This window comes from Columba livia, chromosome 4 (assembly GCF_036013475.1).
Source record: "Columba livia isolate bColLiv1 breed racing homer chromosome 4, bColLiv1.pat.W.v2, whole genome shotgun sequence".
Taxonomy (NCBI): domain Eukaryota; kingdom Metazoa; phylum Chordata; class Aves; order Columbiformes; family Columbidae; genus Columba; species Columba livia.
In genome coordinates this window covers 19,746,201-19,764,139 of record NC_088605.1, presented here as the reverse complement: position 1 = coordinate 19,764,139, position 17,939 = coordinate 19,746,201, and the positions used below count along the sequence as shown (strand labels likewise).

Sequence of the window (17,939 nt, the reverse complement as noted above, 5' to 3'; positions counted from 1 at the left end):
CACGGCGCTGGGAGAGGTGGCGGCCGGGCCCGGGCTGGCCCGCCTGCAGCGGTGCTGCGGGGACCTGGTGTCACAACACAGCTGGGTCAGCCCCTCCTGCGCAACACCAACCTGCCATTTTCTCAGGCTCGCACCCAAGAATACGCTGCATCAATGCTCAGTTCCCGTTTGTACAATGTAACCCACCTCTGCCACCAGTGCCAGTCCAAAACCATAAAACTAATGATGGTTTAACTCAAACAAGTAGTTTAAAAATAAATTTAAATGTACTTAGAAGTTCACCCTTTTCCTCTTACTAAGGTTCTGAAGCATCTTTCTGTTCTTAGGGTTTCTTCCATTTGGAGAGAAAATTCAAAAAACCCAAACCCATACTGCAACTGGAACTCACGGAGCCTGGATTCCTGAGAAGCTGTGCTTGCCCATCACCCACGCTCCCTCACCGCAAGTGCCCCAGTACCTACCATAACTCCTGCCTTAACTTCAGACTCACGTTAAATTAGCCCAATGGCTAATCCTAAACACAAAAGATGGCTACATCACACAAATACATGGTAAGGGTGTGGTTTACTTAGCTTTTTCCTGTGCCACTAATGATGTATAATAAAAGAATGGTCACATTTAAATCAATCAGGTTTTATTTTGGATGTTATTTTTAACATTTTTTTTAGAAAATGGAATCAAAGGCTGGCCATAAAAAATTCACTGTGTACCAAGCAAGCAAAATCATGTCTTTTTTTTCTTATTCTTCACTTTCTTCCTGAAGAATATGGCATGCTTCATAGCTGAGCTTTTACAAATCCCCATCTTCACCCTCTTTAGAATTTTCTGCCTTTGCTTTTTGTCAGCTCTGTAAAGTAAAAAAAAAAGGAACACACAGATTACAACAAAATGGAGAACATACTTCTACATTTACTGGTATTTTAAATAATCTGCCCATGTAAGCAGACAAACTCAAAAGTACTGTCACAAAAAGTACAAGCAACATTCCATCTTACAGTGTTCGGACACTTAATCTTCCTGAAACTGTTTGTCAAATCTGTTGCCATAATTTTTCATTTATGTACTTATTCAGCATTTACTTTTAAACAGATGCAGAAAACTTAAGAAATGCCACTCATCAAGTATGAAAAGCACACACAGACTTTTGTGCTCAATATATACTGCATGAATATATAACAAAAAAGGCTTAGAAAGTACATAAACTTTAACATCACAGAGACTCCTGCAAATAATACAGGACTTAAATATAACTAGCAAGTAGATTGTTTTGTCTATGACAAAGGATGTATTGAATAATTTTAAAAAATAAAACATATAGATGTTTTTATTACAAGAAACCCCTAAGTTATCTTCTGCAATAAATTAACAAAATAAACGATAGTCTGAAAGAACTGAACCATTCCAGTACAAAATATACTTGACAGAAGAAACAGATGAGGTTTCATTAATTTTAGTATCCTTTTGACATTTTTAAGCAAAGGAAAAAAAAAAAAACACAACAAATATTTAAGGGAGGAAATTTTTAAAACTATAAATGCAAAATGAAATACTGCTACCTTTTAGCACCCAATAGTCCATAACTAGAACTCAGATTAACGTCCCAGCAGCACATGAAGGAACACCACACCTGTAGTCCTCCACCATCCAGCAGGCGACTCTCTTGATGCTGACCCAAGAGGTGAACTATCTGACCCTCGCTATGCAACAGAGGTACGTATTTTGGGAGGGAAGATTTGCGTTTCCACTGCTACAGCCATTCAATTAAAGAACTGTAAACTAATCCACACAATCTGGAGAGGAAGTTACAGAAGTGTGGGCCAACTACCCCAAACTGGAAAGACTGAGCCAGCTGCTGGATCATCTCTTAGCAAAGCCTCATTCCTCTTCTCAGTTCCATCTGAAGACTATCACACACATTCTGTTTTTACTTTTGATACACACAAGTATGTGCTTGCGTATGTTACAGAATCAGAATCATGGTGGAATAAAAGTACTTAATGTGACCCTCATGGATACAGACCTTACATGGTAGAGATTTGGAACGTACTACAGAGAGCACCTGAAGCATCAGAAGGAAAAAAGAAAATAATGCCACAAAAAAGCAAACGAGACAGGAAACAATAAAAAGTATAGTGTCTCCTTTCTCTGCCCTTTCATGAGGAATCCAAAGGGGATAAAAATGTTTAGTTACTTTAATTTTGAATCTTCTTGAAAGAGTTACCCCAGAGTTACACCATTCACCATGTCTGGGATCCATATAAATCAGTTTTGAAAGAAAATCCACAGCTAAGGAACTGCGAGCCAGATGGGGTGACCTGCCTGGTGTTCATCAGATTCTCCTTTGGTGTGCACTGCCCAGCTATCCAGCACGTGGACAAGAGTGAAAGCTGACATCGGCACCCAAAGCCCAAAACCTCCTCTTTCTAAATCTTTTCCGTGACACAAGATCTAATCTCACCTGAATGCTATCTTTGATTATATTAGTGCAACATCACACTTACTGGCAAGCTGTTCTGGCACGGGAGAGGCTGGGACAGGCACTGCGTTTGTGACCAGCCTTGCCACAGACGAAACAGCCCGCGTCAGCCTTCTCACAAGTGTGGGTTTGGAGGGCACAGCAGTTGCAAACGTTACAGTGAAACCAAGCTGCAAAGTAAGTAACATGATTTATAATCTTGAAAAGGTTTAAAATGATCATTCTGAAACTAAGCTTTAAATAAAGGCTATATTACCAAGCTTTTAATTTTGCTTTAGTTTTACAGAGATGGATGTAATCAGTTTCTGGTCCCTTACCACATTTCATGAGGCAGCTAGGCACGTCCTTCATTGGATATACTGTGCAACTATTTCAATATAGCTGAATTATTCTGACATTAGAACTATTGTCCTGTATGTGATTTTAACATGAAAAATAGTCCATATGTTAAAATTGACTTAAAAATCGTGATTTCTGTAATGGCAGCAAAAATGAGCGCTTCAGCTATTTAAACAACAGCTATAAATACAAATGCATTTGTGTATGAAACAATTTGATCATGTCCTCACAAATATTTTAGTAATAGCCTACTTGTTTATAAAATTCTAATGAAAAAGTTTACAAAATCAGGAAATACTTATATGACAAATCAAAACATTTAAGTTTTCCCGTAACAAATATAAATGGGATTTAGGACACCTTGACAAGAATTTACCAGCTTCCACACACTGCAAATATACCTAAGTTATCGAATGGCAACTCATGTGAAATTGAGGTTTTCCCTTTACTATACGTCTTCTGAATTATTACATTTTATTTCTTTTACAGAATATTTTCTCTTCTGGTTTGTCATCTCAGTTTCTTTGGACTACAGCTTAAACCACACGTGTACTTTTATTTAGAAAAGTGTTTTTCAGTACTTACAGGGTTTTACACATTTTTTGCAAAGAACACAATGTTTCCATCGTCTGCCGTCCTATAAAAGGTGAACAAATGCATTGTTTCTTTGATTGTTTTAAAAAATCACTGATTTTATCTTAAAAATGAACTACTGATGTATAGTCCCCTGTACTTACAGAAACCGGTGCTCTGTAGGAAGGACTGTAACTTAAAAACAACAGTCCTGAGAACCTGTGACAACCACAGAAAATGGCTGTATATTGAAGCTGGCAAGTTCTACAGCTTCCAACATATAAGAAGAAATGTGTCAACAGACACTGAACACAGTACGGTGTCAGTGGCAAGCAGCAAACTTTTCCTGTCCTCTTTCCAACACAAAGGCATTGGGGAAACAGAAATTAATACTCAGTGGGTTATTAATTATGTCCTGTGAAGTTAATAATAAGTGGACAAAACGGAACTGTCTGAGGTTTCCCAAGGAAATTAATATCAGAATAGCTTTTTACCAGAGCAAGAATTACAGAAGTTATTATTTGAGTACTGTTAAAACTTCTATCCAGAAAGAAGTCAAAATACTTACTTTTGATGTACATGAATTGCAAATCTCACAGTGTTGATTACCAGAACTAACATACCGCTGACAAATAGCACAAAACCTGGAAAAAAATGATAAATACATTTGTCCACTACGTGCTCAAGAAGCAACATAAATGAATCTTATACAAGCAAAATAATTAATAAAAGGATTGCAAAATCACTTTGCTATATTAAAAGATAATGGTTTTTATGCATAAAATCACCACTTAGGCCCCAAGCCTCATCATCATTTAGACAAAGTACATCCAAATAGTAAAATTCAGGTGGTTGAATTCAAATTAGCTACGCTGTCAGCAGTAAATCAAATCCATTTATTTGTCCTTGATGCTTTTCTTGGTGTTTATTTTATTAATGGCTCAACCAAACAGATTATCAGGGATAGCTGTAAACCTGTCTCTCATATGCATACACATTTCCTATGGACTAGCTGAGGAATCTCATCATTCCACACCGAAAAACATAAACCTTTTGTTAGGTGTTCAGCTCTCCTACACACTGTTTATAGAACACCAACCTTAGAACGAGACAGAGAAATGTGTTCTTGAGCCTTGCATACAAACATTAGGCATGACAATACTGAACAGCACCATCCCAAAGTCCTTTAGAGACTTCATGCTCTAATAAGAACCATCACACTCTTTCAGTCGCTTGAGCATTAACACATCTTACCTGTAACCCTCTTCCACAGGAAGCACAATCATGCTTGGGGCGATGTTCGTGAAGATACGAACAGGGGACTGTCTACGACCTGTTTTGCCATGTTTATAAAGTGCATGATTATCATAGTCTACCTAGAAAAACATAGAAAGAGTCTTAAACTGAATGCTAAGCAAAGGCAGGACTACTGACGTAATTATTATCTTTATATGTACCTTATGAAATTTTCTTTTTCATATAAAAGACTCTAGTCCCAAATTAGATCACAAATTCAACAGCAAATATTCTATCTCATTTATTTTTGAATTTGTGCAACCATAGTATCAGAAACCCATTAAAGAACTAGAACTATACTGTTTGGTCTGTCTGGTGGTACCAGAGCTCACATGCACCTCAACCTATCTCAGAATAACCACAACATAGCAAATGCAATTAGCACTGCTTTTTCTGGCACTGCCCTCAGAGACGTGTCACACACATTCTCATGTCTGAACACCAGCAGCAATGCAGAGTCTGGCCTAGCATGAGCTTCCAATTTTCTTCCACAACTTTCCATTCTACAAGACACAAATATGTTGTCTGGAACATCCATGTCAAGCATCATGCAAAACTGTTTTTTGGGAAAATAAAGCTTAAACATCATGAATACACATGATTGGTCTCTTAAAAGTCACTGATGAACGTGTTCTCATGTTCTTAAATAACTTACAGAATGGATACAATATTGGAGAAGCTGATTAGTGCTTTATCACTGACAACTTCATTTACTACATAATTCCAAAAAAATGTCCATTGCTGTAATTCTACTCTGGTTCCAGCAGTTTTGGAGATGAAAGATCTTTTTTTCTTTTCTTTTTTTGGCCAGAGCTGGGCGCATTACCCACTAAGCTACTGCCATTTCAACATCTGGGAAAAATGAAACACCCTTCTTTGAGTTACCTGTCACCTCTGCAATATGCACCTGTCAAAATCAGTACAAATTTTATCACACTGAAAACCTGGCAGAAGAAATGAGCTAATGGACAGGTGAGTTAAAGGTACATAAACTGTAGGAGTGTGACAAAGTTGTCAAAGGTATGACTACTACAAATACAGAATCCGGGCTTCACATTATGAGCACCACAGGGTTTGCAGCGCCTTCAGTGCAGTCGGCCCATCTACAGAAGCTGTATCTGCTTGCATTCGTATTCCTCTTCACGTTGCACATGACTGAAATTTAGCAGATTCACTGTGTCCAGTTATACCTGGTAATCCATCATACTGAAGCTTGGGAAAAATTCCAGGATACGAGACTCAAAGAAGTATGGAAATATCCAGAACACTGGCATCTCTTGGTTGTTAGGACCTAGTAATTAAAAGACTCAGATTGACATTAAACAAAAATAAGGCACATGAAGCATGAGAGAATGTACAGTAAATATATGAACATACATATGTATGTCATTCTGGGGATAAGAACTAGTTCCTTTAGGTGACAAAAAGTCTTGGTATATTCCATATATGTGGAGCTGTAAGCTCCACTTAACTAACAATTCTTGTCACCTGCCTACCTTGGTAAGAAATGGTACTGGTTTGATAGTTCTTCCCTGCCTTTAAAGATCATTTTAATTGCAACGCAGATTTTTAAACAATCTGTAATAATTTTTAAGAGAGATGTAGAAAATTTAGTATAGTTAACCTAAAAGTATCAGGAGAGTATATTAGATACATGGTAGCTCATCTTTAGAAATTATAACATGAATGTGTCCACATCCACCTGAGTAGCAAGAATCACAGATTTTTAAATAGGTACTTTTTCTTACAGTGATGTTACGGCTGAACCCACCTATCTGGCTGTAATACGCACCTTCTTTTTCTGTCTCCTTCCACATTGCCATCAGCTTTTTAAAACTAGAAGCCAGTGCTTCCACTAAACCTCCAAATGGGGGATCAGTTACCATAATGAGTCTTTCACCATTGTCTTGATGTAAGAATTTCCTACAAGTTTCATGTGCAGCCTGTAAGAAACAGAGGTTAATTTCCAGAAATATACATTCAAGAAGTTTAAAAAACATATTGTATTTGGTAATAAAATGATTGTTTTGGAAGTTCTAGCTTTGAACATGAAAGTTTTTCCTCTTGTGGAGGTGAATTTTGTCTTGTACAGCATTTAAAAACAAAACAAAGCATGTAAGTAGATTTGAAGCACTGAAAACAAATGCCCTGTTCAGTCAGAAACAATGTTTTCATGGCAGATGCAGTTTGAGCTTCCTAAAATAGTCTTCTTCCTAAGGGTACTAAATTTAATTTGGAAAAAATATGTTATTCATTCCAAGAAAGCAAAGTTAAGGCTCAGAATACATTTTATTTATGCCCTTTGATTTCATTCTGTAAAGCATTATCAAAGTAACGGGAAAAATTTCTGTTCACTGAAAACTGGTTCAACCCATACTGGTTATAAAAATAGATTATGTTTAAATTTTGGCAATTCAACCCGCACTGTATTATTAAAGGAAATGTGAAAAGTTATGGAGTTGTTGCCATCGTGCAGTGTTCTCTCATCTATTACTTAGATTCTATGGCATTCCAAGCCCAGATTTTTAACACTAATATGCATTCAAAGTGCTGCAATTCAGTCCCTGAGTACACTGCAATACAGTGCCACTAGAGGTGTCACCTTTTCACACCCGGAGAAGAACACTACCAAACTTGAATACACTAATGGACACAAAAAATTGAGGAGTAAATATTTCAGACCAGCCTCCTATTTCATTCTAGCAATTCTTTTGTATTTTCAAGATCCCATTCAAAATTAGGCTTTAGAATGTAAATAATTTTCAGATTTTTTCTAGCCTATGAAAGGTATTACAATAAACGTGTTTATGCAAATCAGCAGGTACTTACTAATAGTGGCAGGGGAAGAGTGAATATACTACTGGGATAAATGTTTGAAACTAATGTTTAAGATTGAATTACACTGTGATTCTCTGTACAAAGCTATGAGAGATGTCCTACTGCAGATGCAGGTTTCCTAATGTGACATTTAAAAAGAAACAAGAAATTCGGCATTTTTTTAACCATGACACTAATTCAACCTCATTTTATGACAACATTTTATGACCTTGCTTGACTGGAATCAAGCAAGAAAACATCCTCTCCCCTCCCACCTCAAGTACCCGTGAACACGTCCCATGGCATCCACTGCACTTGTAAAGGCTGGGAAATAAATAAAACAAATCTGTTGTAGAAACTGAAGAATAGGGCTAATAAATACTCACATATAAGGTGACAACTGATATAAAATTTTCATTTTAATAAAAGTGACATTTGAGGTGTTTAAGTAACATTAGTTAGCACAAATTTAATAGGCAATTTTATCTTTGAATCAAGTGGGAAAGAATTACTGAAGAGGCACTGTTGCTCTTTGATTTCCACTACTGTTGACCATTTTAATCTCAGGATAGTTGTTTTCTACTAGACTAGCCATGACTTTCTCACAAAATTCTGCATCAACAACGTGTACTTCTTTAGAAAGCACTCAAGAAATACTTGGCCTTACCTCTCCACCAAAAAAATAATGATTAAACATGTTGTAGTGGCAGAATTCATCTTCTGTGTAAAACTGTGAATACCTGTAAAATAAGTTTTAAGTGGTAGAGAAGTATAAGCAACTTCTTGCCTTCCCTAAGAGGCATTAACAGTGAAAATAAGGCCTTAAGAAAAAACAACATCTTTGTGTTCTGATTACTGACAACACATACCAATACTGGGAATTATTAAGTGTAATTACTTCTCTCATAAACTGGATGTCATTTGTCTATGTGTGCAAGAACAGATGCAGAGATGGGAAAGGAGAAACATCCACCAATTTATCTTTTAAAGCAGTAAGAACACAAATCTTTGTACGTACTCTTCAGACTGAAAAATATTTATTGAAACCTACCTAAAATCAATATCTAGCAGAAGGCTTCTAACCCTGAAATCTTCTTCTTGTGATGCGGACGACTGGATCAGTTCATGAAGCCTGAATTATAATTGGAGCAAAGAAATTTAAGAAATTCATTGGCTTCAGAAATTATCTTGCAAGACAAGAATGCCTGGTACTTTACTAAACCTAAAACCAAACAGATAGAGAAAATGAAGTAATTTGAAATTAGATCATTCCATGTGTCTAATTATTCTAAGTTAGAAAAATATGGTTGTCTTAAAAGATGAAAGGTCAGTAGAGCCTACCAGGCTCCATGAACAAAACAAGACCCCAAACATAAGCAAAGAAACTCATTGTCATTTCTGTAAGGAACAAAGCAAGACTAAATGTCTATGTGCATGTGTGTGTGTGTATTAGTTGCAGTACAGCTACAGTCGTCTGTATCTTACAAGCTCAAAGCAAGACCTCAGTAGATGCCTGGGTAATCCCAACCAATTAAAGCATAGTTAACCTCTTACTACGGGAGAATCCTTGATTTTTAAAATATTAGTAAGCCACACAGTCTTAAGACAGAAACATGATTTGAAAGAGTAACAATTCTCACTGATTTACCTGGGTGTTCCAACAGAGAGCACTCGTCTGAATCCTAAATCAATAATAAGATCCAGTAGGAACTGGCAACTTCTGTCTGTAAATAAATACTGTGCGTTTGTTTTTTTATTCTCCAATGGATACAAAAGTTGACTGGGACTTTTTAACTGAGCAGTGGAGATATCACACAGGAACTGGTGATCTGAGTGTTTTTCCCATTCTGCTGGCAATAGCAATTGCTGGCATTCCTGGCAAAACCTCCTCTTTGATAATGGCAACTGAACAAAATTCTTGTACCTTTGAACACAAACAACACAGAAAAAACTTTGAAAAAGCCTCCCCTGCAAGCAAGCACATAATATGCTGGCCAAATATACTGAGAGTCCCCATAAAATAACTGGATTACTGCGTGAAGACTCCACATCAACTACCAGTCAGGAGTCCTGTATGTTTATATACAAAACTTGTAACTGTATTGCTTTTGCTTCTTTTCACAATGTTAAGCCTGTTACTTTCACACAATTAAGTCAGGAATGATTTTTTTGAACTGAAACTGCTACTAACCAGTTGTTAGCACGTTATAATCACTAACATAAGAACAACTATATATACATGCAAAAAAAAAAAGGATACAGTTTCTAGGTTGAAAACACTATGTTCTCATTAAACGCTTCATGCTATTTTCCCATCGCAGTCAACCAGTTTATATTTTTCCAAATCCATGTGGCATGTCTTCATGTTTTAAAGAATCCTGAAATACGCTCTCTACACTCAGAGTACCTAAACTTGCATTATTTGATTTTTTACTAGAAGAAAATATACATAACAATACCTTTCCACATTCTGTCTGTGTGTAAAAGAAGGCTGATGATTTCTATTATATTCTTCACGTGCTGCAAGCCTAGTTTCTGACACCTGTAAAATTTATGTATACAAAAAGTTACAAAATGAACAGATATCATTCTGTATTGTACACTAAACCTCAATATTAAACAAAAAGGCTGCAAAGGTCTCATGCTTTACTCCACATAGAAAAATTATCCCATTATTTGGATTGTTTCAGAAGAACAGGCATGACTGCAGCACAGAAGCATGCTGCGTAACAACATGAGCATCATGCCGCTCCTCACCATCTCGCTATTTGTATGTCTCATTGCTTGCCTATACCCACCCGATTTTCTGTTTTGATAACGGAACACGATGACATCTTGAGATAAGAATCAGAACCATTTTATGTTCTTCAACATTGCATAGTACTGGCAAACTTAACAACTTGAATACCTACGTGTTTTGGCAATACAGCAACAAATGCCACTTTTGCTCAAAACATACACAGCCTTCCTTGAAAGTTACATTTGAAGCACGTTCTCCTGACAGAAATAAGTGCTCTGCTAAATACAAATGCTAAACAAAGTTTACAAAACAGTAATTGCCACAGATTTCCAAAACAAAATATACGCTTGTTTTGTTAAATAGAGAAAGAAATTCCCGGTATTTACCATAGTCTTAGGCAGCGCTCTCTTACCTTCTCATCTTCCCACTGGAAGAAATTACAATCTTTTCTATCCCTACAAGCCGAACAAGCATAAAACCTCCTTCCCTCCTCTTTTCCTTGGCTGGTCTTTACGAACAGGAGAGCGGGACCTAAAGGACGAGCGCAATTATACGTCGACAGACGGGACATGAGCAGACGTGCTTTAATGCCCCCGCTGCAAGCGTCGGGCTTCCAGGATGAAGCACCAACAGCAACTGCTGTGCAGCACAGCGGCCGGGCCGAGCGGCAGGGACGCTCAGGGGAGTGTCCGACCGCACTCCCGGGAGCTGCGGCCACTCCAGTCAGACCCGCATCCCACCCCGCCCGAGCGGCCCCTGCTCACCGTGCGGGCAGCAGGGAGCCCCGGGCACCGCGCCGAGCAGGGCCGGCCAGCCCGCGCCCTCCGCGCCCCCGGCCGCCATGTTTCCGCCGCCTTCCCGGCAGCCCTCGCTCCCCGCCGGGCAGCGCCGCCGCCTGCAGGGTAAGGCAGCACTGGGGCAGGCGGCGCCCCCCAGCGGTGCGGCGGCCCCACCGCCACGGGAGGAGGGAGCGGGTGCAGCGACACGGGTGAAACGACCCCAAAGTGCGGTCTCGTTACTGCAGAACACACGAGACCCGTGCAGTTTAAACGATGTCATTTATTTTCTTTAGTAGGCATGTCTGGTACATAAACGCCATCTTTAATTTTTTTAAGAAACTGTTTGGGTAAAAACAATTAAGGAAATTTTATAAAGGATTTCAATCTTATTTTAAACCCCATCATACAACCAGTTTTACATTTAAGGCTTAAACATTTCAGTTAATCACGTGAAATGCTGACATGCTACATTAACATCTACATCCACTCAAAATTATACAAAATACAAGCATTTTATTATTTTTGAGTTCAACAGTATTGCTTAGAATTACAAAATACAGCAATGTCCAAAATACTGAAAGTTTCATAAAAGCAGCAATTTTTCTCCCACTCCCAGTCTTAACTGTCCAGAAAATTACTAAAGAAAAATAGTTACCATGTTGCATAAGCCACAGATCTAGGAACATAACCATCAAGTCTTAAACCATGTAACTTAAACATAAATGTGAGTGGTAGATGAGCAGGACACCACCAAGGGCACGCTAACAAGTCTCTGTGCTCTACATATTACCGTCTTTTTTTTCTGGTCTAAAAATAATGCTGTGTTGAGACAGAAATTTAGAAGGCAGACTGGCTTTGTGATGAACACATCAGTGCTCCTGTCGTCAGTAGTGCAGAACACACTTACACATATGGCAAAACAAACCTGTAACAACAGGGTGCAACTTTCATCCGTGATGGATCTATAAAGAAATATCACAATTTTTCATACATGTGCTCAAATACACAAGTTCTAAAGCTACGGGTGAAATTTCAACCTCTGAGATGTACACTCAGCTTATTTTGTCACAGTAGGAACTGCGTGTACTTATTCAGGTTGAATTTTACTGTAATTCAACTATTTAACTATTTTTGGTCCCCACGTGCAAAAAAACCCAAACCTACTTGGAGCACTTTATCCTGTCTCCCCTTCTTGTTTGTCAAGGACAGATTGATTTTTTTTTTTAAGTTTAATTGATTTTTTTTTTAGTGCATAACTTTTCAAGTAACTAGCCTAAGAAAGTCCATAAACAGCTTAAAATTATCAGGAAGAAATTCCAAGGACAAGCATGTTCACAATGAAAGATAACATTCTGCACATTTTTTTTTAAAGACCATATGAAAAGAAATTGATAGTGTATAGGTTCTCACATTTATATTAAAAAAATTCCTGTTGTATTCAAAAGTAGTTTCTCAGCAAACTGCGCATCTTCCCTTATTCAGAATACATTAATCTAGGCTATAAAAATACAATATGGACAAGTTCTTCTCATTCCCTGACGTAAGAATGCACAATTTTGACACAAAAATTGTAAACTTCTATTACATTCAAAATACATCTCTTAAGTCTTTAGAATTCTGAGTTCTGAGGTGTCGGCAGTCAGAGCTCTCGGTATACAGCAGAAGTACGTTATTGCAGGGCCCTTACACAGAAGCAGCTTTCCCAAGTTAAGAAAAACTTACTCTTCCCACTCATTTTTGCTGCTACCAGGAGGAAAAGAAAGGCTTCCTGCTGTGAAAGGTCTGAGTGAACGCATTGCTCAGATGAACAATTCGGCCCTGACTTCCAGTGCTGCTTCGCTCCACAATCACACGTGGCATCTGGACAAGCTGAATGGGACTTTTTTCATCCTTTAATGCCTGAGTAAGGTTTAGTATCTAAAACAGTAAAAGCAGGGAAAGTTAATGAAACTGTGGCTAACAGGCTTATAAATTTAGATGCCACACTTGAATAAATTCTGTAGAGGACTGTGCTGTCAAGTAAATTATCTTTAAAAGGTACTCTACTGCAAGTGGAAATATTTTACTTACTTGGTATCATTATGATATCCTACTGCTATCTTACTACCCTTTTATTATTTTCTTGAATATTTCATGCAATTCTCTCCAAATTTTCAGAAAGTGTTAGAGACAAAAATCTAAGAGCATTTTCAATTTACCACATCTCTTGAAAGCATCGCACCTTTAATGAAAGAACCCGCAATAAAGCAATCACCATGTATTTAACATAAGATCTACCAGGAGTTTTGCTAAAAGTTATTTTTGTAACAGAAGATACGAAGCCCTACTATTAACCCACACCAAAGCCAATTCAACCTTCAGCTCCCAGGAATCTGTTATCTTCCTTCCAAAGCCTCACTGCTTATTAACTGCCCTGATAATTCACTCCTTGTTCAATGTTATCCTGCTGAGACCTAAGGCAAGTATTCAGCCTTGTTCTGGTAACATATTTGCATTATCCTTAATATCAGACCTTTTTTCCTCCTGCACAGTGCCCTTGTGCCTTTCTTCCTTGTGTGACTTACCAATTCCCTGCTCATTCTGCACTTTCATGGCTGAAGAACGCTGACAGATAAAGTCTTTTGCATCATTTACCACAACCTGGCCCTTCTGGCAACTCCACCTGACATTCACCTTTTCTAAGGCAATCCTTTTAGATCTCTGTTACCTGGTTGCTTATTCTCTATGTTCTTCAAATAACTTTTTATCTTGGGTTTGAAACCCTTCCCAATATTTCCTGCCTGCCCTCATTTCACAAAAGTGTGCTTCTCACTACTTTTGGTACCTTAGATTTCAAGATCTCACTCCTTACATGCAAGATATATTTCTCTTCAGCCTATTTCTCAACTCGATTCTTCATTTTCTAATTCTTAAAGTCTTCATTTTTAAGGATGTATTTACAGACATTTTGGCTATCCTGCAAATTCTTCTTAACTGAATGAATCCATTATCATGTGTTCTAGTTATATAACTTTCCTATAATGCCCTTGTAACATGCTTTGGTTTTACACCAAAAGCAAGTCTAAAATCAGTGCTAAAAGGCACAATTTGCTGACATATTTCAAATCACATCCAAGAATAAAGAACTCATTATCTGCATTTCTTCTCTAACTCCATGCTGGAAAGCCTGACATCTCATGCAGCGAAACACACTCCTGTATCGCTAGACAGTTAAAGAACAACAACAACATGTTGATTATAATAATAATAATGATAATGAATTAATAAACCTTAAAAACAACGCAACAGACACACCAAAAACCTCTGCTGAAATCCACCTCAGTGAAAGGGTGTGAAAAGGTTCCAGATGCAGCCTTTATGGTAGGAAAATAATTTCTACAATCTTAGTTAGATCTCTGTCAATTATGCGGATCAGGATTTTCCCTTAAGTTTTTTGTTAAATAACAGATTTCCTGTAGCCAACTATCTCATCGCAAAAAAAAAACCAATACTTAACATGGTTTGAGATGCATGAATACTTCAGAAGTGGCTTTCCACTGACTGCATGAACTTCTCAGAAATAACTCCTATAATTCAATTGGATAAGTAAGGTTTGCTGGCTTGTAGCCATCACACATCGCTAATGCGAACTGGGATCACGTTTGACTAAGCAGAGCTGCACTCTTGGGCAAGGTAATTCTGGATACAGGAAACTCTACAGAGAAAGGTTGCGTTAAGCCACTCAAGGAATTTTGAGTATCTGGCTTTAAACAATCCATGTTGAATTTATGAACACAGAAGTCAGTTTCAATAATTTCAGGGTAAACAGGACTATTAATTTATCTAGTCCAATTTCCTTGCGTTTTCACAAATCACTATTCTATGCCTATAACGAACTAATTTTTTTTCTTAGCTAAAGCTTCTTTTCCAGTGTATCACACCAGTCTTACATTTTAAAACAGAAATATGTAGAAACTCTTCTCATCTCTTGTTTCAGTGTCAAAAAAAAAAAAACCAAAAACAAAAAACTTAATTATCATCAAATTTCTAATCCAACAACAGCTGGATTGGTTCCAAGTATGGTTCTGACATTTGCTAGGATGAAGAAATTTTATTACCTAATATTGCTTTCTTGTGAGAGGTATTTCAATCAAGTTAGCACCCCAAAATAAAGCCATATTTATTTTAATAACATAATTACCCAAATTTTTCCATCCAAATTTATGACCCTTCTCTGTTGTTTTGTTTTTAAAATACCTTCTAAGAGTATACAGTTAAGTCCTGCCCTATCTCCCACAAAACCAATAAAACTCAATTACATTATTTAATAAAATATTCTTCTATAAAAATAAAAATTTAAAAAAATCAGTACAGACTTTCTGCTGTCTCATCTATATGCAAATAAGAACAAATTCTAGAAAGACATTTAAGTTTTCTCAGATGAAAATACCTTCAAGTCTTTCAATTCAACAGGAGTCAGCTTTTGTAGCTCTAAAAAAGCAGCTGAGAAGTGATGACAAATTAAATATATTTAAAAACAAACAAACAAAAAAATCAAAAAGCAGTCTTACCTGCCCCCTCATTACAGACATTTGGTTTTCAAAAGTAGCCTTGTCAAATCCTTTATCAGTCTTTAGTAAAGAAAACAAACAGTTACTATAGGAAATGACCCATTTATTTTTAGCTATATATTTAGTAAACAAATTCTTCAATTCCATAACACATATTTACATATATTATAATAATTTTTGGACGCTTCAAATAGAATCATAGAATAATTCTGTTTGGAAAAGACCTTTAAGATCATCAAGTCCAACCACTAACCTAGCACTGCCAAGTTCACCACTAAACCTTGTCCCCAAGCACCACACCTATGTGTCTTTTAAACACCTCCAGGGATGGTGACTCAACCACTGCCCTGGGCAGCCTGTGCCAATGCCTGACAAGCTTTTCCCGGAAGAAATTTTTCCTAATATCCAATCTGAATCTCTCCTGGTGCAACTTGAGACCATTTCCTCTTGTCCTATCACTTGCTACTTGGGAGAAGAGACCAACACCCTCCTCGCTACAACCTCCTTTCAGGTAGTTGTAGAGAGTGATAAGGACTTCCCTCATCCTCCTTTTCTCCAGGCTAAACAGCCCCAAGTTCCCTCAGCTGTCCTCAGACTTGTGCTCCAGATCCCTCAACAGCTTCATGGTCCTTCTCTGAATTTGCTCCAGCACCAAAATGTCTTTCCTGCAGTGAGGGGCCAAAAACTGAACACGAGATTCAAGGTGCAGCCTCACTGGTGTCATAGTATAACCCACAAAAAGGCTGACTTATTGCAGCAAGTTACATATGCTAAAACAAAGGATAAGTAAAAAGTAAAATACACCAGTGGATACCACTTTAGGGCAGTGGTAGGTAAAATTAATCCCATCACATGATGTTAAACCACTCTGCCTCTCACCTTTACTCTAGCAAAAGAATACTTTCTCCTTCAGAGTTATTAAACACTTCAGCTTCCACTGGGTTTCAGAGAAAACCCAGAGTCACTTTGAATACAACTGAGTCAAAGATGCAATTATTGCAGATGTGTTCCAGCATCTAGTTTTGACATTACAGCTGCATTTTCACTAAAAGTTTGAACTCTCCATTTCTTTCCATCCTGATCATTTGGATTATTCTACTTGAACATCTGACAATATTTATTGAATGTTTAGGATACTCCTTCACATGTCTATTGTAGCACAGTTTTAGTATCTTTAGAAGAAGTTTGACTTACTTTAAACAGGAATAAGATTTCATCACCAACTTCACACGATATAGGTATGTAAAATCAAGTATATGAAAAGTATGCAGGTACTTGAAGTTACATTAAATACATTATTTCTTCAGGTTGCTACAGTTTATCTTAAGTGGATACATACCATGCAGGTATGGTAAATTGAGTTTTTACATGAAATTGTGCTAGAAAAATTAACTAGTTTTAACTGATTATGTGAAACAGATATAAAATGTAGTTATGTTTTCAGATGAGCTGATTATTATCAATTAGCCACATTACTGACACAGTTTCCTCTTAATTATACAAACCCTTTCTACCACCTAATTGTTAAAGCTAGAATAGCACAGTATAATAATATACAGAAGTTAAATTCATAAAAAGAAAAATAATCTAACTGTTTCATTATGGCTATCAGCTATTAATATTTCAGCAATGCTAAATTCAAAGAAGCCCTTCATTGACCTTAAATAGTTCATAAAGATCTTCACAAAGATCCTGTACGAAGTTCATATCAGAAACGCGAGGAAGAACTAAGTCTCTGGTCTCCTGAGAGAAAGGAACCTTTGCTTGAGGCAGCCAAGCCCAGTGAAAGGGATCTAATGCAGAAAAACAGAACATTTACTGATTAACAACAGGCAAATTTAAATTCTCAAGTTCTTACCACTGACACAGCACTCTGCTGCCTACTGAAAGTTCTCAGAAACACACCATTCTTCACAACATTATTACCTCATGTACCTCTTCTGGCTACAGTTAGAAAAGCAGCTTTACAGCTATTTAGATGATTTTTTTTTTTTTTTCCAAACAGTGAAAATATATTTTAAGTAGTAAATATTTAGTTGAAGCAATAAGTAAAAAAGGTATATATATATATATATATATATATATGTATATACACACACATTAAATACTGTAAGCAATAGTAGAGGCCTTTCCTAGTTTAGTAATGCAATTTCCTTTGGAGTAAAATAATGCCCACAATCAAACAGAAATCTTTCATGTTTGACTAATACTGCAAAATTAACAAAACAAGTAGCTACTATTCTTTAATGAAATTTTTAGTTTATTAAAATGCCACCTTCTAAGAACGCTGAGAAAAACATTCTTAACTTTTCACATAATTGCTATTAAACAGCTTTCTCAAGAAATATTGTAAGTTCAATGACACCAAA

General features: G+C 37.1%; 2 protein-coding genes across 4 annotated transcripts in view; both read right to left on the bottom strand.

Moving 5' to 3' along the window:
* Positions 1-617: 617 nt before the first annotated feature.
* Positions 618-11,153, bottom strand: ZCCHC4 (zinc finger CCHC-type containing 4). Its single transcript, XM_065060665.1, has 13 exons — positions 11,006-11,153; positions 10,654-10,772; positions 9,961-10,043; positions 9,150-9,425; positions 8,553-8,633; positions 8,169-8,241; positions 6,477-6,627; positions 5,875-5,975; positions 4,643-4,764; positions 3,957-4,032; positions 3,401-3,452; positions 2,502-2,646; positions 618-847 (listed from the first exon to the last, which is right to left on the bottom strand). Exons 1-13 carry the CDS (start codon positions 11,082-11,084, stop codon positions 724-726), a joined length of 1,482 nt encoding a protein of 493 aa, XP_064916737.1. The 5' UTR covers positions 11,085-11,153; the 3' UTR covers positions 618-723.
* A 127-nt stretch (positions 11,154-11,280) lies between these two features.
* The window catches only part of PI4K2B (phosphatidylinositol 4-kinase type 2 beta), a 24,161-nt gene continuing 17,502 nt past the window's right edge, over positions 11,281-17,939 (bottom strand). For all 3 annotated transcript variants that reach the window (XM_065060669.1, XM_005501282.3, XM_065060668.1), the window contains exons 8-10: positions 17,230-17,363; positions 15,571-15,630; positions 11,281-12,937 (exon numbers count right to left, since the gene is read on the bottom strand). In XM_065060669.1, the coding sequence (XP_064916741.1) occupies positions 12,764-12,937; positions 15,571-15,630; positions 17,230-17,363 (368 nt within the window). In that variant the 3' untranslated portion in view covers positions 11,281-12,763. The remainder of the gene's footprint in view (positions 12,938-15,570; positions 15,631-17,229; positions 17,364-17,939) is intronic.

Coding starts and splice junctions, on each gene's coding strand:
- ZCCHC4 (XM_065060665.1), bottom strand. CDS start 11,084: ATGGCGGCCGGGGGCGCGGAGGGCGCGGGCTGGCCGGCCCTGCTCGGC. Junction 8,242..8,552: donor CTGCTAGATATTGATTTTAG/GTAGGTTTCAAT, acceptor CTTATTTTACAG/GTATTCACAGTTTTACACAG. Junction 2,647..3,400: donor CAAAAAATGTGTAAAACCCT/GTAAGTACTGAA, acceptor CTTACTTTGCAG/CTTGGTTTCACTGTAACGTT.